At 38.2% G+C, this 19,306-nt stretch overlaps 2 protein-coding genes and 1 long non-coding RNA gene across 15 annotated transcripts in view; 2 read left to right on the top strand and 1 right to left on the bottom strand.

The window, feature by feature from the left end:
• Nucleotides 1-4,026, top strand: part of dtnba (dystrobrevin, beta a) — a 37,326-nt gene extending 33,300 nt beyond the window's left edge. For all 5 annotated transcript variants that reach the window (XM_030405061.1, XM_030405059.1, XM_030405062.1 and 2 more), the window contains one exon: nucleotides 1,232-4,026. The gene's annotated coding sequence lies outside the window, so the exon portion shown is untranslated. The remainder of the gene's footprint in view (nucleotides 1-1,231) is intronic.
• Nucleotides 4,027-4,832: 806 nt separating this feature from the next.
• On the bottom strand, nucleotides 4,833-11,990 carry LOC115574213 (uncharacterized). The gene is made up of 3 exons (XR_003982446.1): nucleotides 11,801-11,990; nucleotides 10,960-11,200; nucleotides 4,833-8,045 (listed from the first exon to the last, which is right to left on the bottom strand). It is a non-coding gene; the product is annotated as an uncharacterized LOC115574213 (long non-coding RNA).
• Nucleotides 11,991-12,063: 73 nt separating this feature from the next.
• Nucleotides 12,064-19,306, top strand: part of dnmt3aa (DNA (cytosine-5-)-methyltransferase 3 alpha a) — a 65,128-nt gene continuing 57,885 nt past the window's right edge. For 8 of the 9 annotated variants that reach the window (XM_030405582.1, XM_030405580.1, XM_030405577.1 and 5 more), the window contains exons 1-2: nucleotides 12,064-12,216; nucleotides 17,103-17,331. In XM_030405582.1, the coding sequence (XP_030261442.1) occupies nucleotides 17,263-17,331 (69 nt within the window). In that variant the 5' untranslated portion in view covers nucleotides 12,064-12,216; nucleotides 17,103-17,262. Of the gene's footprint in view, nucleotides 12,217-12,239; nucleotides 12,393-17,102; nucleotides 17,332-19,306 lie in introns of those variants that run through there. The other variant, XM_030405574.1, reaches the window with a different exon arrangement.

The following is a 19,306-nucleotide window of genomic DNA, read 5'->3' as shown; positions in this document are numbered from 1 at the left end:
TAGGATGTGTCAAAGTGCATGAAAATCTAAAGATGCAACTTTCTTTTATGATTTAATCATACAATTAAAAATAAAATCAAAAATTATTTATCGCTAAGTGGGCTGTAAAAGTGTTTCTGCTCTACAGCAAAAAGGCTGCATTCATGTTTTATGGGAAAAACGATTTGATGACTCAAAGCAGCACCTTGTTTATGTTTGGACTTGTTTGCACAGGCCTCCAAACAGTCCGGTTTTGATTCCTCCTGATCAGCACTTTGTGATCTTTTATTTCAATTCATGCACAAACTAAGCATTGCACTGTCAACCAGGGACAGAAAATCTGAGAAGTATTTTCATGGTTTCTGTTTTTGTTGTTTTTATTTAAAATAAAAGCATACATGTCTTTATTAGAAGACACATTTTCTTGTCATGCTGGTCAAAAAAACGTATTGTGTCACTAGAAACTGTATTTCAAAGAATATTTATCAAATTTGAACTGATGACGTTTTCTCGTGGTACTTTTTGTAGGATTTGTTAAATATTTTGAATCTCTTTACTCCCAGGAGTTAGATGAATAGATTGATGCCATTTTCATGCCTGTACTGTAAATTTGAAACCACAGTTTATTAGCTTATCTGAGCCTTAAGATTTAGCCTAAGCCTTGTTTCCACATACAGTAGCTTTGTGTACATATGCAAGTCAACCCTAAAGTCTATTCAGTGATTCACATTTGAGGCATTTATCCGTAGTTACGGACAAAAAACAAAACTATTTGAAAATGAGACCCTCATTTGTTTAATTTGTGCAGAAACCAAAGCATAAACACAACATAATGTGGTTTTATTGGATGTTATGTGCCAGGCTTTCTTTGCCAGGAGCAGCAACATCTTTTAGTCTTGTTGTCAACATGATTAGTATATGAATAAACAAAAAAGATACACTCAGTTCATGAACGTGGTTTTGAGGTGTGGATAGGTCTATTTTTTTTTACCTCTAGACGGAGCCAAGCTAGCACTTTTTATATGTTTCCTGTCTTCATGCGAAGTGAAGCCAACTGGCTACCGACTCTAGCTTTATATGTAACCTACGAACACAAGAGTGTTATCAATCTTCTCACCTAACTCTTGACAAGAAAAATTAGGTAGCTATATCTCCTAATGTCAAACTATTCCTTTAATTCCTTTAATGATAGAGTACAAAAGAAGCTGAACTTCTGATTGGTTGTCTGACTGTCGTGTCGCTCTCTCCTCAGACAGAGTGATGAATCGTCACGGCCAAAGAAGACTGACCTCGCTGGGATTAAAATATATCTTCTTATATTCATCGTTAGCCAGTGGGGATTAGACCTCCACCGCCAACCAATCAAGATGCTGGACACCAAATGGCCGCTGGGTCCCTACTGATGTATAGCTGTGATTCTGTGTGTGTGTCTTGTCACTGTGGTTTTACTTTTGTTTTCATTTGATCATGTGTAGCTAAATGAGGAATCTGAAACCTACTGATTTGTACTGTAGCCTGCATGTGTTTGTGTGTGCGCGCTCTGCATTTTTGAGGTGCAGGAGGGTCGAGTAAGTGCGATGGAGACAGAAAGATGCCTGTGGGAGATTTGTGAGGGATAAAAGTGCAGGAAAGTTTCGGGATGGAGATATAGGATGTAAGAAAAGAAAGTGAAAAAGACGAAGAGAAGTGAGTTGTAACGTTTCAAGTTTCGGCACTGTGTGCTTAGTATTTATTGCTTTTGATTTGATTTTTGACATTTATTCATTCAGTTTGAGTGTTTATGTGTGTGTGAGTGTGGTCAGGCCCTGCTGAGACGATAAGCTTTAATGGGACGTTTCCTGCTGGATCGAGCCCAGCCCCTTCTGGCTGTGGTGGCGATAGGAGGTGGAAAGTTGAGGTCCCGGTCCTGGTCCAGGTGTCTGAAACCTGGATGAAATTAGTGCCATTGGTGCTCGTATGATAGCAGCTCAAGTTGTCCAGGCCTCTTTGTATCTCGGTACTGCAGTGGGACTCCAGTCAAAGAGGAGATATCTGATTACTGTGTGTGTTTGTGTGTCTGTGCGTGTAAGAGAGAGAGAGAAAGAGAGAGAATATAAGACCATTTGCTTCAACAAGATCGCAATAGAGTAGAAAAGTGTGTGAGAACTGGGCTCTGTTTATTATTATTATTATTATTATTATTATTATTAATATTTCTTTTATTTGAACAGGAACAGTGCACAATAAAACATTAACCCTGTATATAACAAGGAGAGATGCATTGCACGGGGTTTTAGCAAATTGCTTTTTTCCACCCGTAGTCCCTGGGCAGGGACTACTGAATTACTAATCCAAACAAATATAAAAACTTTTTTTAAAATCAGTTTGCCCACACTACAAATATGACTGTTATAGAAATAAGGAGAAGAAACATTCTGACTCACAGAATTATTAAAAAAATACTGTGAAATTATTTTCTCTGAATAATCATTTATTGCATTTAGATGAGCCTTCAATGGAACGTTCCATAGATTAATTGATCAGTCAATAAATTGGAAGTTATTAAATGAATCACCAACTATTTTCATAATTGATACATCGGTATTTTCATCGGAAATCTGAATATTTTCTGGTTTCTTTACTCCTCTATGACAGTAAACTGAACATCTTTGGGTTGTGGACATCTTGAGCTTTGGGAAACACTGATACCTTACAGCATTTTCTGTAAACCAAACAATCAATAGATTAATCAAGAAAATAATCAACAGATTAATCGACAGTGAAAATAACCAATAAGTTACAACTGACTTTAATGCTAATACAATTTCTTCTGAAAATGGTAAAATAAGAGAAACATCTGTATTAACAAATCAACATTCATTTACATTTTATTAATGTATTTATGTGTCTTTTGTCCAAAACGACATACTATTTAGGGTTTAGTCCAAACCACACTTGCTCAAAGAGAGTGCAGCCCATTTAAAAAAAAAATCACAGCTCAGGTTTGGGAACTTAGATAGTCTTGGCTTTATTTGGACACGTTTTAAAACATCTGTCTCCCACGTTTTATTTCCTGCACACATATTTAACATAGGTGGATGGTGGCGGTCGTATCATACAAACTCAGCATTAAAAAAAAAATCTATGGTAACACACAAACCCATAAGGAACACTTTTTGGTGGAACTTCTTTTTTCTTGAAGAAATACTGTAGTCTTATATATCTTATATAATCTAATATTTTGTCTTTGGGTGAACTGATCCTTTAATGAACCCACAATTAACCTCAGTGTTTCTCAACATAGAAACACTACAACTCCTGAATATAATTATACAGACTCTGAAAAATCCTGCTTGTTCCTGCTAGTCTTGCATGCAGAACAAGAAGCTCCAAGTGGGCGTTACCTAAAATGATCTATGCAAAAGAACAGAATCAGACTTTTTTTTTTATATGAGCACTGTCTCCCCACAATAACTCCTCACACTTTTCTACTCTCTTAAGTCTTTCAAAAAAAAATGCAAAAGACCTAATGTTCTCTGTAGATGTCAAATTGCACACAGCTCTCCAAAAACCTTCAGACTTATATATTTATGCAAATCAATCAACATGACCCAAAGTGACTTAGTGAGCTTGCATCAGGTCAGGTTGTTTTATTTTCATGTAACAGATGTGAGATAATCGATCAAAAAGATGTTTTAAGCATTACAGCGCACGTCTGATCACAGGAAGCTGTAATGATCTGTTTTGTACAGTTCAGGATCTGTTGGACAGCTTTTTTTATCGCACAGATCCACCAGCCATCCAAATAGTTTGACTGACTGCTTGTGACTGAGATTATCATATTTTCAGATCGTTGAATGATTAATGGACGGTATGAGTGATTTAATAAATGAATGAGCTCATGTTCAGTGTATATGTCTGAAAGAGAGAGTGAGAGAAAGTGACAGGACAGACGTGTCCTGACATGAAACTGTAAACACCTTCAGCTCTGAGGCTGCTGGAGCTGACAGTGTGTGTGAAAAGTGTTGATCTGTGTTTCATCTGCAATAAATGATATTTAACGTCAAACCCTGAGTTTAGTCTCTCTCTGTGACTGTTGTTCTTCATCCCCAGGACACACAAGGCTGTGAAGAAACATAAAACAAGTATATGTCACGTATAATTCAATAACTTCTCCATGACTTTCCACTAGTATGTCATAGCTTTCCTATGACCTCAACATTTTAGTCCCTCCTGGTATGTTCATGTCTCTGTTCCTTAAAAGCTTTGCTTTGCACTTCAGTTTGGCAAAACAATATTTAATGTAGTAAACCGGTGAAACAAGTTGGAAACTACAGTGACCCATTTGTAAAGTTGTCTGGAATAATCTTTTCCAAATCCCATGATATTGCAGCAACTCCCAAACTACTGTGAGCGAAGAAAATAAACTAGAGGCAAGAGAATTAAAAAAAGATAAGAGCATGGCTGAAAGGAGATTGTTTGAACGATTTACATTAAAGGTTTGGGGTCAATATGGAAAAAGTTGCACCACATGTCACCTATTTTTGAACCATAAAATGTACCAGGCAACCAAATAATGTTCAGTAGTTTGAGAAAAGCTAGGACACAAAAAGCAATTGGTTGAAGTATTCTTCTTTTAGTCGCAACACTACAATGTAAAAGATCGGTATTACAAGTAGAACTCCTTCATGGACAATGTTACTTAAAGATGCACTGCTATGGGAAGACATTTTAATCAGAAGAAGATATTTTTATGCCTAAACAAACTAAATACACAAACTTGGACTGAATAAACAAACTGACCTTAAAGGACAACACAGTTTCATACTGTTTTACTTTGTTTATATGTGGCAGACCCTGCCACCTTTCTCGCTTCAAACAGTGTTCTGGGGGCTCATTAATATTGTAAATATTAAAATTCGGAGTTTGAATTTCTTCTCCAAAACTACATAAGGCCCATTTAACTAAAAGTATGCAATACTTATGAAAAATGTCCTCAAAGTACTTTGGGAATAATGCCATAGAGTAATGAGCCTGTGTAACACTGATGTACAGTATACAGTATAATGACATTAATAAAGCTAAAGCATTGTGTAAATAACATTTCACTGTTGTCCTAGCAGAGCTAAATAATGAAATAAGTAATAAGTAATGTAGCCATGAAATTAGTAACCATAACTGTCAGGTAAGTGAAAAAGAGTCAAGTAAAATGTAGCGTACGATATTTTGTCTGAAATCTATTGGAGTAATAGTAGAAAGTAGCATTAAATGTAGCTCATTTACCTCAGTTTGCACTTGAGTGCAGTTCCTGAATAATATGAATATTCATTACATCACAGGTAAAATCACATTGTCAGGGGGACTATAAAACGTTTTGTATGAGAAAAGAAATTCTTACTCTAAAATTAAAAGTCAAACTCCATTAAATACGTAAAGCACTGTTGCTTAATTCTATACATTTAGGGGTTTTGCTGCAGACAGGGGACACAAGCATAGAGGAGGTAAAGACAATAAAATTGAAAAGAACTTAAGAAGCTTTCACAGTTGGTTTATGTCTCTGTGAAAGAAGTACTGCATTGAAAATCTGTCTGACCTAATTTTAACAACTTAATATACTATTCAGGTATTTTAATCATCAGTCATGCATCAAATTTAACAACTGAAAATATGTTTGGCAGTAACACTTTAAATAACCACCATTAGTTAGTAGTTCCTTCAGTTATTTCACCGCTAACAACCAATGAAATGCCTTATGAACAACTTGTTAAGCAGTTGTAAAAATGCATAAACAACACAAGTTACGCCTTTATAATGGCAATCCAAATGATAATTATAGATGAACTACATTATGCTTATAAACCATTTACAAAGTGTTATTAACTTGTTGCAATTAACAATAAACAATTCCCCTAACAAATGGTTTATAAAGCATTTCAGTGAAAAAACATTAGTGGAATTAACTACATTTATTTAAGTGTTACCAATACAGTGTTTGCTCCTGAAATGCAGTGGTGTAGATGTTTAATATAGCAGGAAATGGTCAGTAGAAGTACCTCAGAGTTGGATTTAAGTCCAACATTGTCTAACAAAAATTCAAGTATTTTAGGAATGTAGAGGTAGTGCAAGAACTGATCACAGTAATCCGGGGAGAGACACTTTCATCTTACTCCTTCCTCTGAGCGAGTGTTTTTGGTCATAACCCAGTTTCTATAAATAAACACCCCAGCATGGACTCCAAAAATAAACCCAATTTTTCTCCTGCGTGTTTTTAACTTTCTCCCTGATTTAGTGTCCTCATTAGTATGGATGAGCAGTTTGCGCCTTTCCCATGAGCTTCCCCCAGAGGTCATGAATGTGTGTGTGTGTGTGCGTGTATGTGAGTGTGTATGAGTGGAGGGGGTGTAAATTATAGACTGAATAAAGCTCATTGAGGTTGTCTGTTGTTGGTGACCTCACTGACTGCTATAAATAACCCTTTCCACCCAACACCTCCTAAACTCATTCACAACACCCGGCGCAGTTATGACCCTGTTTAGTGTGGATCTAAACACTTTGTTCTCCTCGGGGGTCACACTGAGTCTAACTCTCTTCTGGAGCAGCGCCTGGCAAAAATCAGCTAGTCGTACTGCAATAAAGGTCAATTTGGTCTGAATGGTAGTAGAAGTAACTTTCACTTTTGAATCAAGTTATCTATTTGTGGTTAACAGTAAGTCAAAAGTGAATGATGTCGATCAACTAAATGTTTCAATCATTTATTAGAGGTGCATTATGTAACTTTTTGTCATATAGTTCTAGATGGGTCGTGTGCTTTCTTTGTTCTTAACCTACCATATCTCAAAATACAAGCAGTTGCTCTGATGTCTACAAATACAAATGTAAACAAATGGCACATCACTAAGAACATCTAAAACTCTGTACACACTATACACATGCTATTCCATGTATCAATAGCCCTGTCTCTTTGTTTGTTTATGTGCCTGTTAAAAAAGTTGCATAGTGCACCTTTCAAAAAATTAGTTGGTTCAAATGTATTTGAATATGAGGATCGTCATTTGCTGTGTTTCTCTGTTTATATAATTGTGAATGAGGCTATTTGGGGTTTTGAACTGTTGGTTGGACAAACAAAGCAATTTTAAATCATCAAATCTTCATATTTACAATTTGACGGACTAACTTCCGTATGAGTTAATGGAAATCAGTGATGGAATGAAACTAAGTATATTTACTCATGCACTGCGCTTGAGTACAATTTTCAGTTTCTCCACTTTTTACTCCACTTAACTTCAGATACTTGTTACTTTTCAATGTAAATAGAGTATTTTTTGATTTTTGACGGGCAAAAAAAAAAGGAAAAGCAATTTAAAGACATCAAGTTGGTTGATTTTTACTATTTGATTACATTTTATGAACTTAGAAATTCTGAAAATGTTTTTTAATATGAGGTAATGGAAAATACCACTAATCAGTGATGGAATTTAACAAGTACTGTACCTAAATGTGATAATTACACTACTTTGTAGACTGCATGCTGCATAAGGAGTCAAGTAGATTAAAAAACCCTGATTCTGATAATTACTAGATCACAAATTGTGTGTAATTGACATATAGTATATGATAAATACATGCATGTTAATATATACTGTACTTTATGTTATGTTATGTTATTTAACATTCATGATTTTTAGTTAAGCACTAATTTGGGTGACTTTCAATTTTACCAAAGTAATATTGTAATGATGTCTTTACTTTTACTTAAGACTTTTATAGTGTTTTTTTTAAACAGCACTGCCAGTTATGCATCCAATTCATACTGGTACGAATAAAAAGGACAAAAAAAAGTCCCTTCATGCTCCTTCAAAGGCGTCTCACAGCCTGAGAAATAAAGCTGTTCCATAGTCTCCTGGAATGGCAGCTGATACTTCTCTGTATCTGCTGTAATATTCAGTGCAAACCACAAATTACTTTGTAAATAACTAGAATCTGCTTAATTCACTCATGCATGTACTGTTTTTCTTCTTTCCTAGAATAGCGTGTCCACAGCAGTTAGAGAGCAGGTTTCAACTTGTCGCAGCAGGCTTCAGCTTCACCTGTTGAGGGACATGAGGAGAAAGGAGTTAAAGAACAAGAAAGTAACCCGCCAAACCAGAAAATGGGTAAATGTACTGCATTCGCTTGTCAGTTGTGGGTGGAGACAAGTGACCTCGAGAAAACATGACAAAAAAATGAACCTTTGTGCATCAACGGCTGTTGTTTCTAAACTGAAAAATATTAAGTTTTACAGTGTGGTTTCCCAACCTGATGATTAAAAGATAGGAAATAACAAAAAACAATGTGTATCTGCTACACAAATGGAACTCTGGAAATGCCCCTCTCCTTAGGAAAACACCCATTTTTTTGTCGTCACAAAAACAGATGGAAATATCCCCAGGTGTCCGTTGTATCATGGGAACTGGGCGGGTTAAATGCAAAATAATTAATCCAAGTTCTATTGTTTTGTATAAAGATTTTGATATTGGATCCCTCTGCTTGTATTTCTGCACATTTGTGAATAACATACACTTTAAAGTTTTAAGACCTTAGGCGTGGAATTAATCCTCTGTTTCTTATGATTCAGCCAAGAGCAAAACATTAGCTGTCTCCCACTCTACTATGTGCATTCTGAATGTGTTCGTCAGCAATTAGCTTGTGGCAGCTTAATCAGGAACACAATTTATTTCAGGATATGTGCCATCTAAGTGCAAGTTACCAGAAATAATTAAGGCTTAATTTGAGTTCCTCTTACAAGACTATGAAGTAATGCTGTTGTGATTTACTTTAAGTGGTTCATACAGTTCTAACAAATCAATTTGCAATTTGTTCAGTTATGACAAACACCACACAGTGAATCTGAAGCCTTCAGGCCTCCTGAGGGTCTTGAGGCTCGGGGGAAGTCGCTAATTACAGATGTTGATTCTCACGTTTTTTCGCACATCGAGTCGTCATGTAATATACTCAGTTCCAGACTGAGTGAATGCACAGAGAATAAACCTGCCATCCCTCAAAGTAAAACATGAAATACCTCCAATAAATCATTAAATCCCACATTTGTGTCTATCAGTCAGAAGCTCACACACTTTCCTGTCAGGCTCCTGGAAAAGGTGGGAAATGATTTTCTCTGGCACTTAGCATTTTTCACACTGACTTTTTGAGCTCCTCGTCATCTGTGAAACCAGCAGTAATAGGCTGTTTGACAGATGATTCAGGTCTCATTTTTGTTTCCGCAGTGAAAGACGTCGGGAGATACTTTGGCATGTTTCATTTATTTCCTCTGTGGCAGTGAAACACGATACAAGAGCTCTCAGAAACTCCTATAGGGTGAGCAGTGCTTTCCTAATACTTATAGGGCTCACTAACTACAAAGTACACACATTAAATGGACTACAGAACAATACACAATGCTACCTTATGTTGTCTAATTATATTCTAATATGATTCAACCTGAACACTTGACTTGCATAGACATTGTATGTTTGCTCAACGTAGTTGTCCTTGTTCAAGGCTGTAGGTTTATTTCTCTTTCTGAAGATTGTTTGTCAATTTTATAACGTATTCTGTACTGACGCAATTTCTCAGAATAATGTCACCAGTGTTTAAAAAAGTTTAAAAAGAGGGAAAGCATATAGTAGCAGAAAATAAAAATACCTTTCCCTTTCCTTTATTGTGTTATTAGGGGTGGTTAATCAGCCCAATTTCCCGATTCGATTTGATTCCGATTATTGAAGTCTCGATTCGATTACAAAACTATTTTTCGATTATTAACGATTATCGATTCGATTTTCGATTATTAACAATTATCGATTTGATTTTCAGTTATTAACGATTATTGATCTTCCATTTAACATCAGTCAGCTGCTGAATTATTTTACTTATCTTTTGAGTAACACCTCACAGCACCTTCAATATTGTATAGTGTAACTGTAATATCAAAATTATTATTTTTTAATTTGTTTTAAATGTAGTGTTTCACTGTTAAAAGAAAGCTGCCAAGCTCAGCAGCCGGACTCATGTTAGAAGCATTGCTGGTGACGAGAACCAGGGCGTGTTTCTCTATTCCCCACTCGTCTGCCATTGCTTTGAGAAACTCACACATATTTGCGCTTGTGTGGCTATCATCCATAGCTTTCATCTGAAGGGACATTAGCTTCCATTAACTGCTGACATAATGAGCTGTAACGGTCACATATGAGACTGTAGCTCTGGATGTCCAGGCATCGCAGGTTATTGCTACCCTGTGAGCAGAGTTGAGGGACACTTGCACGGAAAGGTTTGTCTCCTTGTAAAGACTTGGAATCGATTTAAGTGTGAAAAAGCTCCGGGATGGAATAACATATCTTGGCTCCAGACTGTGGACCATGTAGCGGAAGCCAGTAAGAGGAGGACTCCAGTTTGTATTACTATTATATATATAATAATAATAATAATATATATATATATTTTTTTTAATCGATTTTTGGAAATTTAATAATCGAATCATAATCGTCAATATTATAATCGCGATTAATCAATAATCAATTTTTTCACCACCCCTATGTTTTATGTAGCATTTTTGTGCATGTAAAAGGTCTGCAAAGTGAAAAAGCCCAAAGTCCACGCCAAGGGGAGAAGAAAACACAGAAAACACTGCCTGAAACACCTGGTTTGGTGTCTAGCTTTTACTCCCATAACCTATGCAACAGCCGTTATATAAATATATATTTATATATACTAAAATATGTATGGCTTTACCGCAGCCATGGTTACCAGCTGCAGCAGCGTATTTTTTGATTACACTACCTTTCTCGGCATGACCTGCTCTGCCTCTGATTGACTACATCTGATGCAGTTCAACTCTGACCAAAGACTGAACAGCGAGATGTCTTAAACAGAGTGTTCAAGACACAGTGAGAAAAGGGATGCTGCAGCAATGCACCATATGAGAAAAATAATTTGTGTTAAACAAAGGACTTGAGTAAATGTACTTACTAACATTCCACCACTGATGAGTGGATCTTTGCATTAACTCATACTGAAGTGTGGATTCAGAATTGCTTATAATGCTTTTCCACCAAATAAGTGGGTCTACATAGGTTTTTTAAATGCTGGTCAACCCGCAACCCCATTTCCACCACCTGGAAGCAAGGCAGCCCATCTGTGATTTTTATCTGAAGCGTTACTTTGTACTTTGCTGACGTCATGTTTCACACCACGAATGCCCTGGAAACAGCTGTAACAGAAGAGAAAACAACAATTCACCCATTATGAGAGTAGTATCTGTAAAATGGTTGATAAATTATTCTGAGCGTCCCCACCCCCTGCAATATGACTTCTTTGACTATCATAATTTAAGCAATTCGGTCCAATAACATATGGAAGGTCCGAATGAGCCATGCTTATGTACAGTACTTGAGTAGATGTACTTAGTTACATTACATCCATAATGAGTAGCATTTTCCATGAACAACTACTTAAATGAAAAAAAATAGTACAAATCACATAACTTGGAGTCGTTGAATACTCAAGTAAAGGTGTCATCTACAAAGTAACTCGTAACTAAAGTTATAAAATAACTGTGGGGGAGTAAGAACAACAATATTTGCCTCCTAAATGTAATAGAGTAAAAGTAAAAAGTAGCAGAAATAAGTACGTGAGCCGCAAGATTGTACCTAAGTACAGTACTAGTAAATATACTTGATTACATTCCATCACTGGATGTAACTTTCCTCTGGAATATTTTCGATGTGTGTAAATCATGTGACAGTCCTGCCAGAACTCTGTAAAGTCAGGTCCGACCGATGCTTACTTCATCTAAAGAGCTGTCACTTACTGTTCACTCTACACCTGTCTTCATCTGCTTGCGTGCATACGTCGGTGCGCGCGCGCGTGTGCGTGCCGTGTGTATCTGTAGACTTTAGGACCTCGCGGAAACTTTCTCTCCGGTGCGGCAGCCTCTGCGGCTCGTGAGAGAGAGAGAGAGAGCGAGAGAGAGGGAACGAGCGAGAGAGAGAGAGAGCAGGCCGGTGAGAAAGAGAGAGAGGCAGAGAGAGAGAGAGAGAGGAGCAGGCGGGGGAGCGCGAGCCAGCCGCGGAGAGAGAAGACCCGGTAGAGCGCGAGGAGGGAGAGAGAGAGAGAGAGAGAGAGAGAGAGAGAGAGTGAGAGAGAGAGAGAGAGATCGAGAGTGAACGAGAGGAGAGAGAGAGCGACGACCATCAGGGTCCGTGTGCCTGAGGGACGGACGACACGGTAAATATAAACATTACATTTTGGCTCGTGAACGCACGCCGGCAGCCGTTAAGTTAGCTACAGTCATCTCCTAAAGTCACCGCTCGCGCGCTCCAGAGCCAAACCGTTGGTTCCGTTTCAGCGGATGATGTGCGCGTGAAGACGGAGCGGGTTCGTACACGGGGCGAGTGAACTTGGTGAGTTATTTAGAGGGAAATCACGGCGACCGGACAAACCGTGATTTAACGACTGTGTGTCTCCGGCGCAGCGTACAGCCCATCTCCCAGCTCCCCTCCCTCCCCTCTGACACCAGCAGGTAACGTTAAACCGGAGCGCACCGTCCGCTTCACACACCAGATGCAGACAGACACATCAGCGCGCGGAACCGTCGCGTCCGCGGAGAGCGAGCGAGCGGGCGGGAGCGCGCATGCAGAGGTTACTGAGTGCATTCGGTCTGAAACGCGCCCCCGCGTGTGTTTTTTACCTGACCCAGTAAAGCTTATCGTCGCTACACACTCAGACACGTGTCTCTCACCGGCTGCCCGCCCCGCACACACCCCCGCCGGGATTATACGGCGTTTGTGAGAGGCCGTCCGGTAAAGGCCGCGTGAGGTCGCTCCCAGTATTAATTGTCATAAAGCTGGGCTGCGTCAAGCTCGCGAGAATCACTACCACAATTCCGGCATACACTTATAAAATAAAAGCACCATTTACGAACGTAAACAAAGTCATTTCTTACTTAATCTTTCGAACTGTTTAATCAAATAGACAAGTTGTTCCACTGCATTATTTTCTGTAAATTCATTGTATTTTAGCCTGAATATACTGCTGCAACCGACTGTCACTTCCATCATAATTTCTTTCTTGAATTGTCAAGTTACACTACTAAAAATACACTAGGGATATTGAGATATGGGTGCATATATGCATGTTAATAGATATGCAATAAAAGTCAAACCAAATGTGTATTATTAATTTTGGTGACCAAAAATCTGATATGTCACAGAATAAGAAATCAAGTGAAACTTCCAAATGCTGTATCGTAGGCACCTGAACTTGTTTCAGTTTACTGAAGACGTGTCACCTCTCATCCAAGAGGCTTCTTCAGTTCTAACTAACTGGGGGGGAGACTTTAAGGCCTGCAACTCCCCTCCAGTTAGTTAGAGCTGGAGAAGCCTGAAGATGAACTGACCTCGGATGACCTCTTATCTCTGAATCCCGGCCCACTTGGATTTCTATGATGAGAGACATCTTGAAGTGTTAAAAGTCAGATGTTTAATTTGAAAAATAAGAATTCCCTGCCTTTAAAAAATGGTGACTTTGTTCACCTGTGTACCTTTCATGAGGAGACAGTTAGAGTAACACGATTTCCACTTAATTCAGAAATCTCTCAAGCTCTGCTAGTAAAGATAAAACTGATCATCACAAGAGGACATTATCAAAGTTGCATCTGCACAAATGACAGGACAAGAGGAAATTAAATGACAAAGAGCTCTCAAAATTAACAAATTAAAGAGGACAATAAAGAAAATTACATATTTTATGCTTTTATTGTGGAGACAAATCACCTACTTCCCGATGTTATCACTGCCTAACTCATACTACCTTGACATACCTCTGAAGCTTTTTCTCTGCGCAACTATTTCTCCTCCCACCAGTACAGGCTTCTGCTGGGGCCTTTTGACTATAGTCTAATGTAAACCACTGCTGTATTAAGACTTAAACAATTTAAATCAGTTTGTACAGACTTGCTTTAGGAGCGTGAGGTGTGTGGGTGACCTAAATACGCAGAACTTGGAGGAGTTGGTTGGCCTGGAGCCTGGAGCTCGTGCAGGGAGCCCCCGAGGGTGTGGGGTGGATACTGTACACCCATTTCTGCAAAGTTTCCACCCTTGTCTTTCCGCTGGTAACCCTGGCCGGCTGCCTGTTGTCTTCACAGTAGGTGATGTAAGGCCACAGCGTGCGGAGTGACATACTGTACAGTCTTGAGGAAAGCCAGACATATTGGCTGCACTCACACTGTACTCAAATCCAAATCACTGCTGAGGTCCAATTTTCTTTAAGGCACATGCAAAGATTGCATTTTAAGCTGCTTCTGTGTTCAGATTGTGATCAGTATCTGACACCAGTCCGCGCAAATCACACACTTGCCTAAAGCCATCACATGTAGTGGAATTTGGATGTTAAGGTGCAGCTGAGCTATGGTGATGGAATATTAGTCAATTTTATGCACTAGTGTGCCCTAACTTTTTCAGTGAAGTGCACCTGCACAAGATTTAGATACACAGGATAACACACAGATAACAGGATTAAAGATGCAGATAAATGTTTTTCTTAGTTTGAATTACTGCACATCACAAGAAAAGTCAGTAACAAAATTATTTGAATACATTTTTTCAATCTGTCCTCCTGACTATCAGGTGCACCAGTGCAATCAATGGAAATGATTAGTCACACTTGAAATCTTAATGATGATGTGGCCCCATGATCCAGATCATGCCCAAACGTTTTCCCTTGGAGCGCCAAAAGCGACCGTTGTTAACTGCTGTAAAACAGCAAGTCGTGTTTTTAAGAATTATTTTCAAAAGTGATATAAATATTTTTGTTGGTCAAGGTCAACTTCGGCCTGCAGGCTCCATTTTTGGATGGCCCTGATTTTAAATTATGTAGCTAAACTAAGAATCACTGCGTGGAAATTTCTTAAACGGCAAATTTGGAGAATATGCACCACTAAAGGAAACTGAGATTCAAGGGTAACTTCACCAGTTATACACATTAATTTGTTTACAGGTCTTGGGAATTACTGCATATGTAAAATAGTAGTCTGAAGACTTTTGTGGCTCTGAAGGAAGCTGCATAACATCTGAGAAATTTCCCTTTTGTTAAGTTGGATTGTGGGTAATGGAGGTGCCATGTTTTGAAAGTCAGTCCACTGGTCAAGCATTGCACTCTTGCATTATTCTTCCTTTTCATAATTTGGTGCCTACCTTACCCACAACGCAACTGAGCCACGGAGTGTCATTGCTGGTATCAACAGAGTCACGCAGTGTAATGTAGCCCCAGGGCGTCCAAGTGGCTTAATCCGGCCCTATTTGATGCTTCATTAGTAATTAGTAAGATTCCCTAAATAGACTCCAAGTAAACTTGTGATTTAGCTTTTGATTTGCTGTGTCCTGATGTATAAAGTAGCAAACTTGACCACATTGTCTATTTGGTTATGTATTTCTTTCTTTTTTTTATGTCAGAGGTGTGAGCACAAAACCAGTCTAAGTGAGGTAATCTAATGAGTCACAGTATATGTTGAAACCGCAACAGAATCGTGAGTGTGAGCATTGTTTTAAGTAATCAAGAGGGGTATATTTTTTTTAATCTCAGTGAACAGTATTCCCTCTTTACTGTTTAAGTAACATCAGGCATCCCGTTGTGCTCCTCAGCTTGTTAATTTGTCTGATACTGTGAACACACAAGAGCCTCACAGTCTTTGGTAAAGGTCCTTTAACAGTCTCTAACAGGTCACCAAAACAATTGGAGAAAAACACACAGATATATCAAATCTCAGAGTTTTACACTGCAAACTTCTCCAGCATTTACAAATCTGTCCCTGTGCCCCCTTGACAATTGATTAAAGATTGACTTTCTCCTGTGCTTGCTCAATACTCTCCTCACTTACTGACATCCATACAATAAATTAATGGTAATGAGGGTGATGAGACAGAAGAGAGCCGAGATGAGCCCCAGTACTTACAAGGTCACACATGGCCGACTCTCCACTGAGCTCCTCCTTTACAGCTGCCGTCCATTTTTTCCCGCACTAGCTCTACCAATGATGTCTGTGCTTGGTTGTTAGGAGTCATGAAAAATGTGCAATTGGAGTGACGTAAAACTTGCTTGATACGGCTTCTTAAATTCTCAGATTTGCTGCTTTTCTTCTGTTTTATATCATCATAGATTTAACCTCAGTGGAGGGAACAGACAATTTAAAGATGCCACCTTAAATTCAGGGATATATATATATATATATATATATATATATATATTTTTTTTTTTTTTCAATAAATGATAACATAATAAATAAATACATAATAAAATGGTTGATGTTGGTGGATATTGGAAGTGTAAAAACATACTTGAAGTGACCTTTTATTCTCCTCTCTCTCTGTTTATAACAGTCTCTACTACCTGCTGTCCCAAAAAAGAAAAGTAAACTTAACAAGAACAAATAATAAGATAGGTAAACTGTAGTAATCATGAATGCAATTGATTGAATAATGTTTTCATTAAAAGATAATGTTTTAATCAGTGTAATTAACAGAGTTAGGGCCAAAAATCAAAGTGGTCCAAATTAAGCTTGAAGATTTCAGCTCCATATTGATTTTTCCTGTTTAAACTTTCATTTAAAATATGATCTGCAACATGTTTGCGGGGACATTTTTTGATTTTTGTCCCTGTTTACCTGCAGTTCAAAGGCAGCCATTTTGTCTAATAAAACGGGACAGTTTTATCCGGTCACATCAATCACACTCTGACAGCCATGTTGAAAGCTACCCTGATTCCAACGGATTCCTTTGAGGACACCTGTATGTGTGTGTGTGTGTGTGTGTGTGTGTTTGTGTGTGTGTGTGTGTTTGTGCATAAATCTGTGTTGACGTGTTTTAACATGTTACTACTCTGAAATGTGATATTTGTGGGGTGTCATCAATCCTGTACAGTACACGTCATAAATACACATACCTGTTGTAGAGCCTTGACCTTGGGGCCCTAGACTGAGGAAGAGGGGAAGGAAGAGTTAGGAAGATGTCAGCCACTCACTGCAAATGATTTCTTACTCAGAAGTGACAAATTTCCTTGTACTGTAAATCCACTCATGTCTGACTCTGTGTGTGGTTGCTTTGTCTTTCTTCTCCCAGGAGAGGGGTCAGGACTGAGCGAGCAAGTGATCGTCGGAACAGACGGACCGACCGACAGATTGAATGAAGCTGCACCTGGTGCTTCTGAGGGCCTTTCCCATGTTTTGATTTGCTCCATTTTTTATTCTCTGAACCTGGTTTCACCGAGCCGCTTCCTGCCATGCCGTCCAACAGTCCTGCTGCCGCCGAACCGCCTCAGACACCTCAGAATGACACCGCCAATGACGTGGTAAGAGAGATGGATTATTCTTTTTTGTTTTTTTGTTTTGCAAACTCTTGAATGAATTTATTTTGAAGTAATGTATCATTACTACTGCTGATCATACAGTTACAGTTATACAAATGATTACTGGAAGTATCATCTCAGTTACCTCCCCAGGAAACTCATGGATAACAATGGATATAATACTCTACTAAACAAGAGTCCTGCGATCCAGATCTTTGTTACGCTACAGAAGTTTTAAGATGTAAAGTATGGAGTCAGAAGTGTGCAAAATAGTGCTGTAAATGAACAATAAATGTTAAGTCAGGCAACAAATAGCTCATTACTAAATTATATGTGGGGATCTAAATATGTGGATGTGCATTTATAACGATGTTTCAACTGCATGCATTGCATATATCTGCTGTATATATTGAGTATATCTAGATATTTGGGGACGTGGAAATGTGCGGAATATATCTATCTAAAATAAGTCAAAATAAAAAGTAAAACTTAAAAGCCTTTTCAAAATAGACTTTTGAATTTTGAAATTCAATGATTAATCTCTAGAAAACTAGAGAAAAACTTTAATTTGTGTTTTATGCACGTTCTCGAGTGCCTCATCTCAGTGTGCCTCTCTCAGCTCTGCTAACAGAGCGCAACAGCAGATAACGTCAGCTTTCAAATGGAGTCTGCCAATGCAAACAACAATCTTCCAGCACAACACAGAAGTGCAAATCTATTAATTCAGTGATATGTGATAATAAATAAACAGTGAAAATGGTAATACCTATTCTAGTTGCACTCTTCAAAGTCTATAAATTCAGAACATACCAAGGGTTACAAGAAGTGTCAAAACTATTGGTTACTTTTGTTACTGATGCATTAACATATCAGCAGTATTTCAGTGCCGCGCAGCACATGCAGGTGTCTCAAACTAATTACTGTTCAGCTGTTCAGCTACATTATTGCACTACATCATTTGTTTTCATTGCAATAACTGCAGCCATCAAATAAATGTACACGCATAAAACATAATACCGTCTGTAAATAGTGTTGTAAGCGGAAATGGAAATACCAATAAAGATAAGATAAAATAAGATATGCCTTTATTGATCTCAAGAGGTGTGTAAATAAACACACAAGTGTGTCTACGAGTACAGATAAGTAGAGAATGTTAAAATAAGGATATAAACTATACAAGAAAGAAGTTAGAAGAGTGATATAGTGGTGTAATTAGTAGCAGCAAAGAACAGTAAATGTAAACAGTGTACATCAGAGTGATATACCTTATTTTCACTAAAGTACTGTCACTGAGATATTGTATTTAAGTCAAGCAGATGAATAAATACACACATTGTTCCGCCACTTGTACTACTATCTCAGCTACCTCTACTCTAACGACTCTTGCCACCACTACTGATATTATCGCTGCTTCTATTATTATAACATTACATTACTACAACTGTTATTTTTGCAGCCACAGATATTATTACAACCACTTTTACTACAGCTATCATTACCACTACTACTTTGGCTCCTAACGCTGCAGTTGAGAGCTTTTTTTAGCCAATACACACTGAAAATCTGGCAAGTAAGACCGTGTGTGTATGCAATAATTAAACTTAGAGTTATTTATTTACGTTCACTTTAGGCCTTTCTACATTCCACACACTCATCCGACCACATGCAGGTGAAACGAGCACAAGGTTTCGAGTCTCAAGCAGTTTTTTTTAACCTAGGCAAGCACACACACTAACACACACATAAACACACAGTAAGACATACACAAGGTGAAAAATGGCTTCTTTCATTTGCGCCCCCCGGAGCCCAGGGCAACCCTCGTAAATCTGTGAGAAGTTTGAAGTTCATTCTGTAGTGCTGCTAAATAAAGAGCTGTCTTACTCACTTACTTCCACATTCACAGACTGGCAGAGAGCCAACAAGTACAACGTTTCCCTTATAAAGGTTTCTTTTTACTATAGTTTGTTGTTCTTTTTAA

This window comes from Sparus aurata, chromosome 22, assembly GCF_900880675.1.
Source record: "Sparus aurata chromosome 22, fSpaAur1.1, whole genome shotgun sequence".
In the NCBI taxonomy this organism is placed as follows: Eukaryota; Metazoa; Chordata; class Actinopteri; order Spariformes; family Sparidae; genus Sparus; species Sparus aurata.
This window is presented reverse-complemented; position numbering and strand designations above follow the sequence as displayed.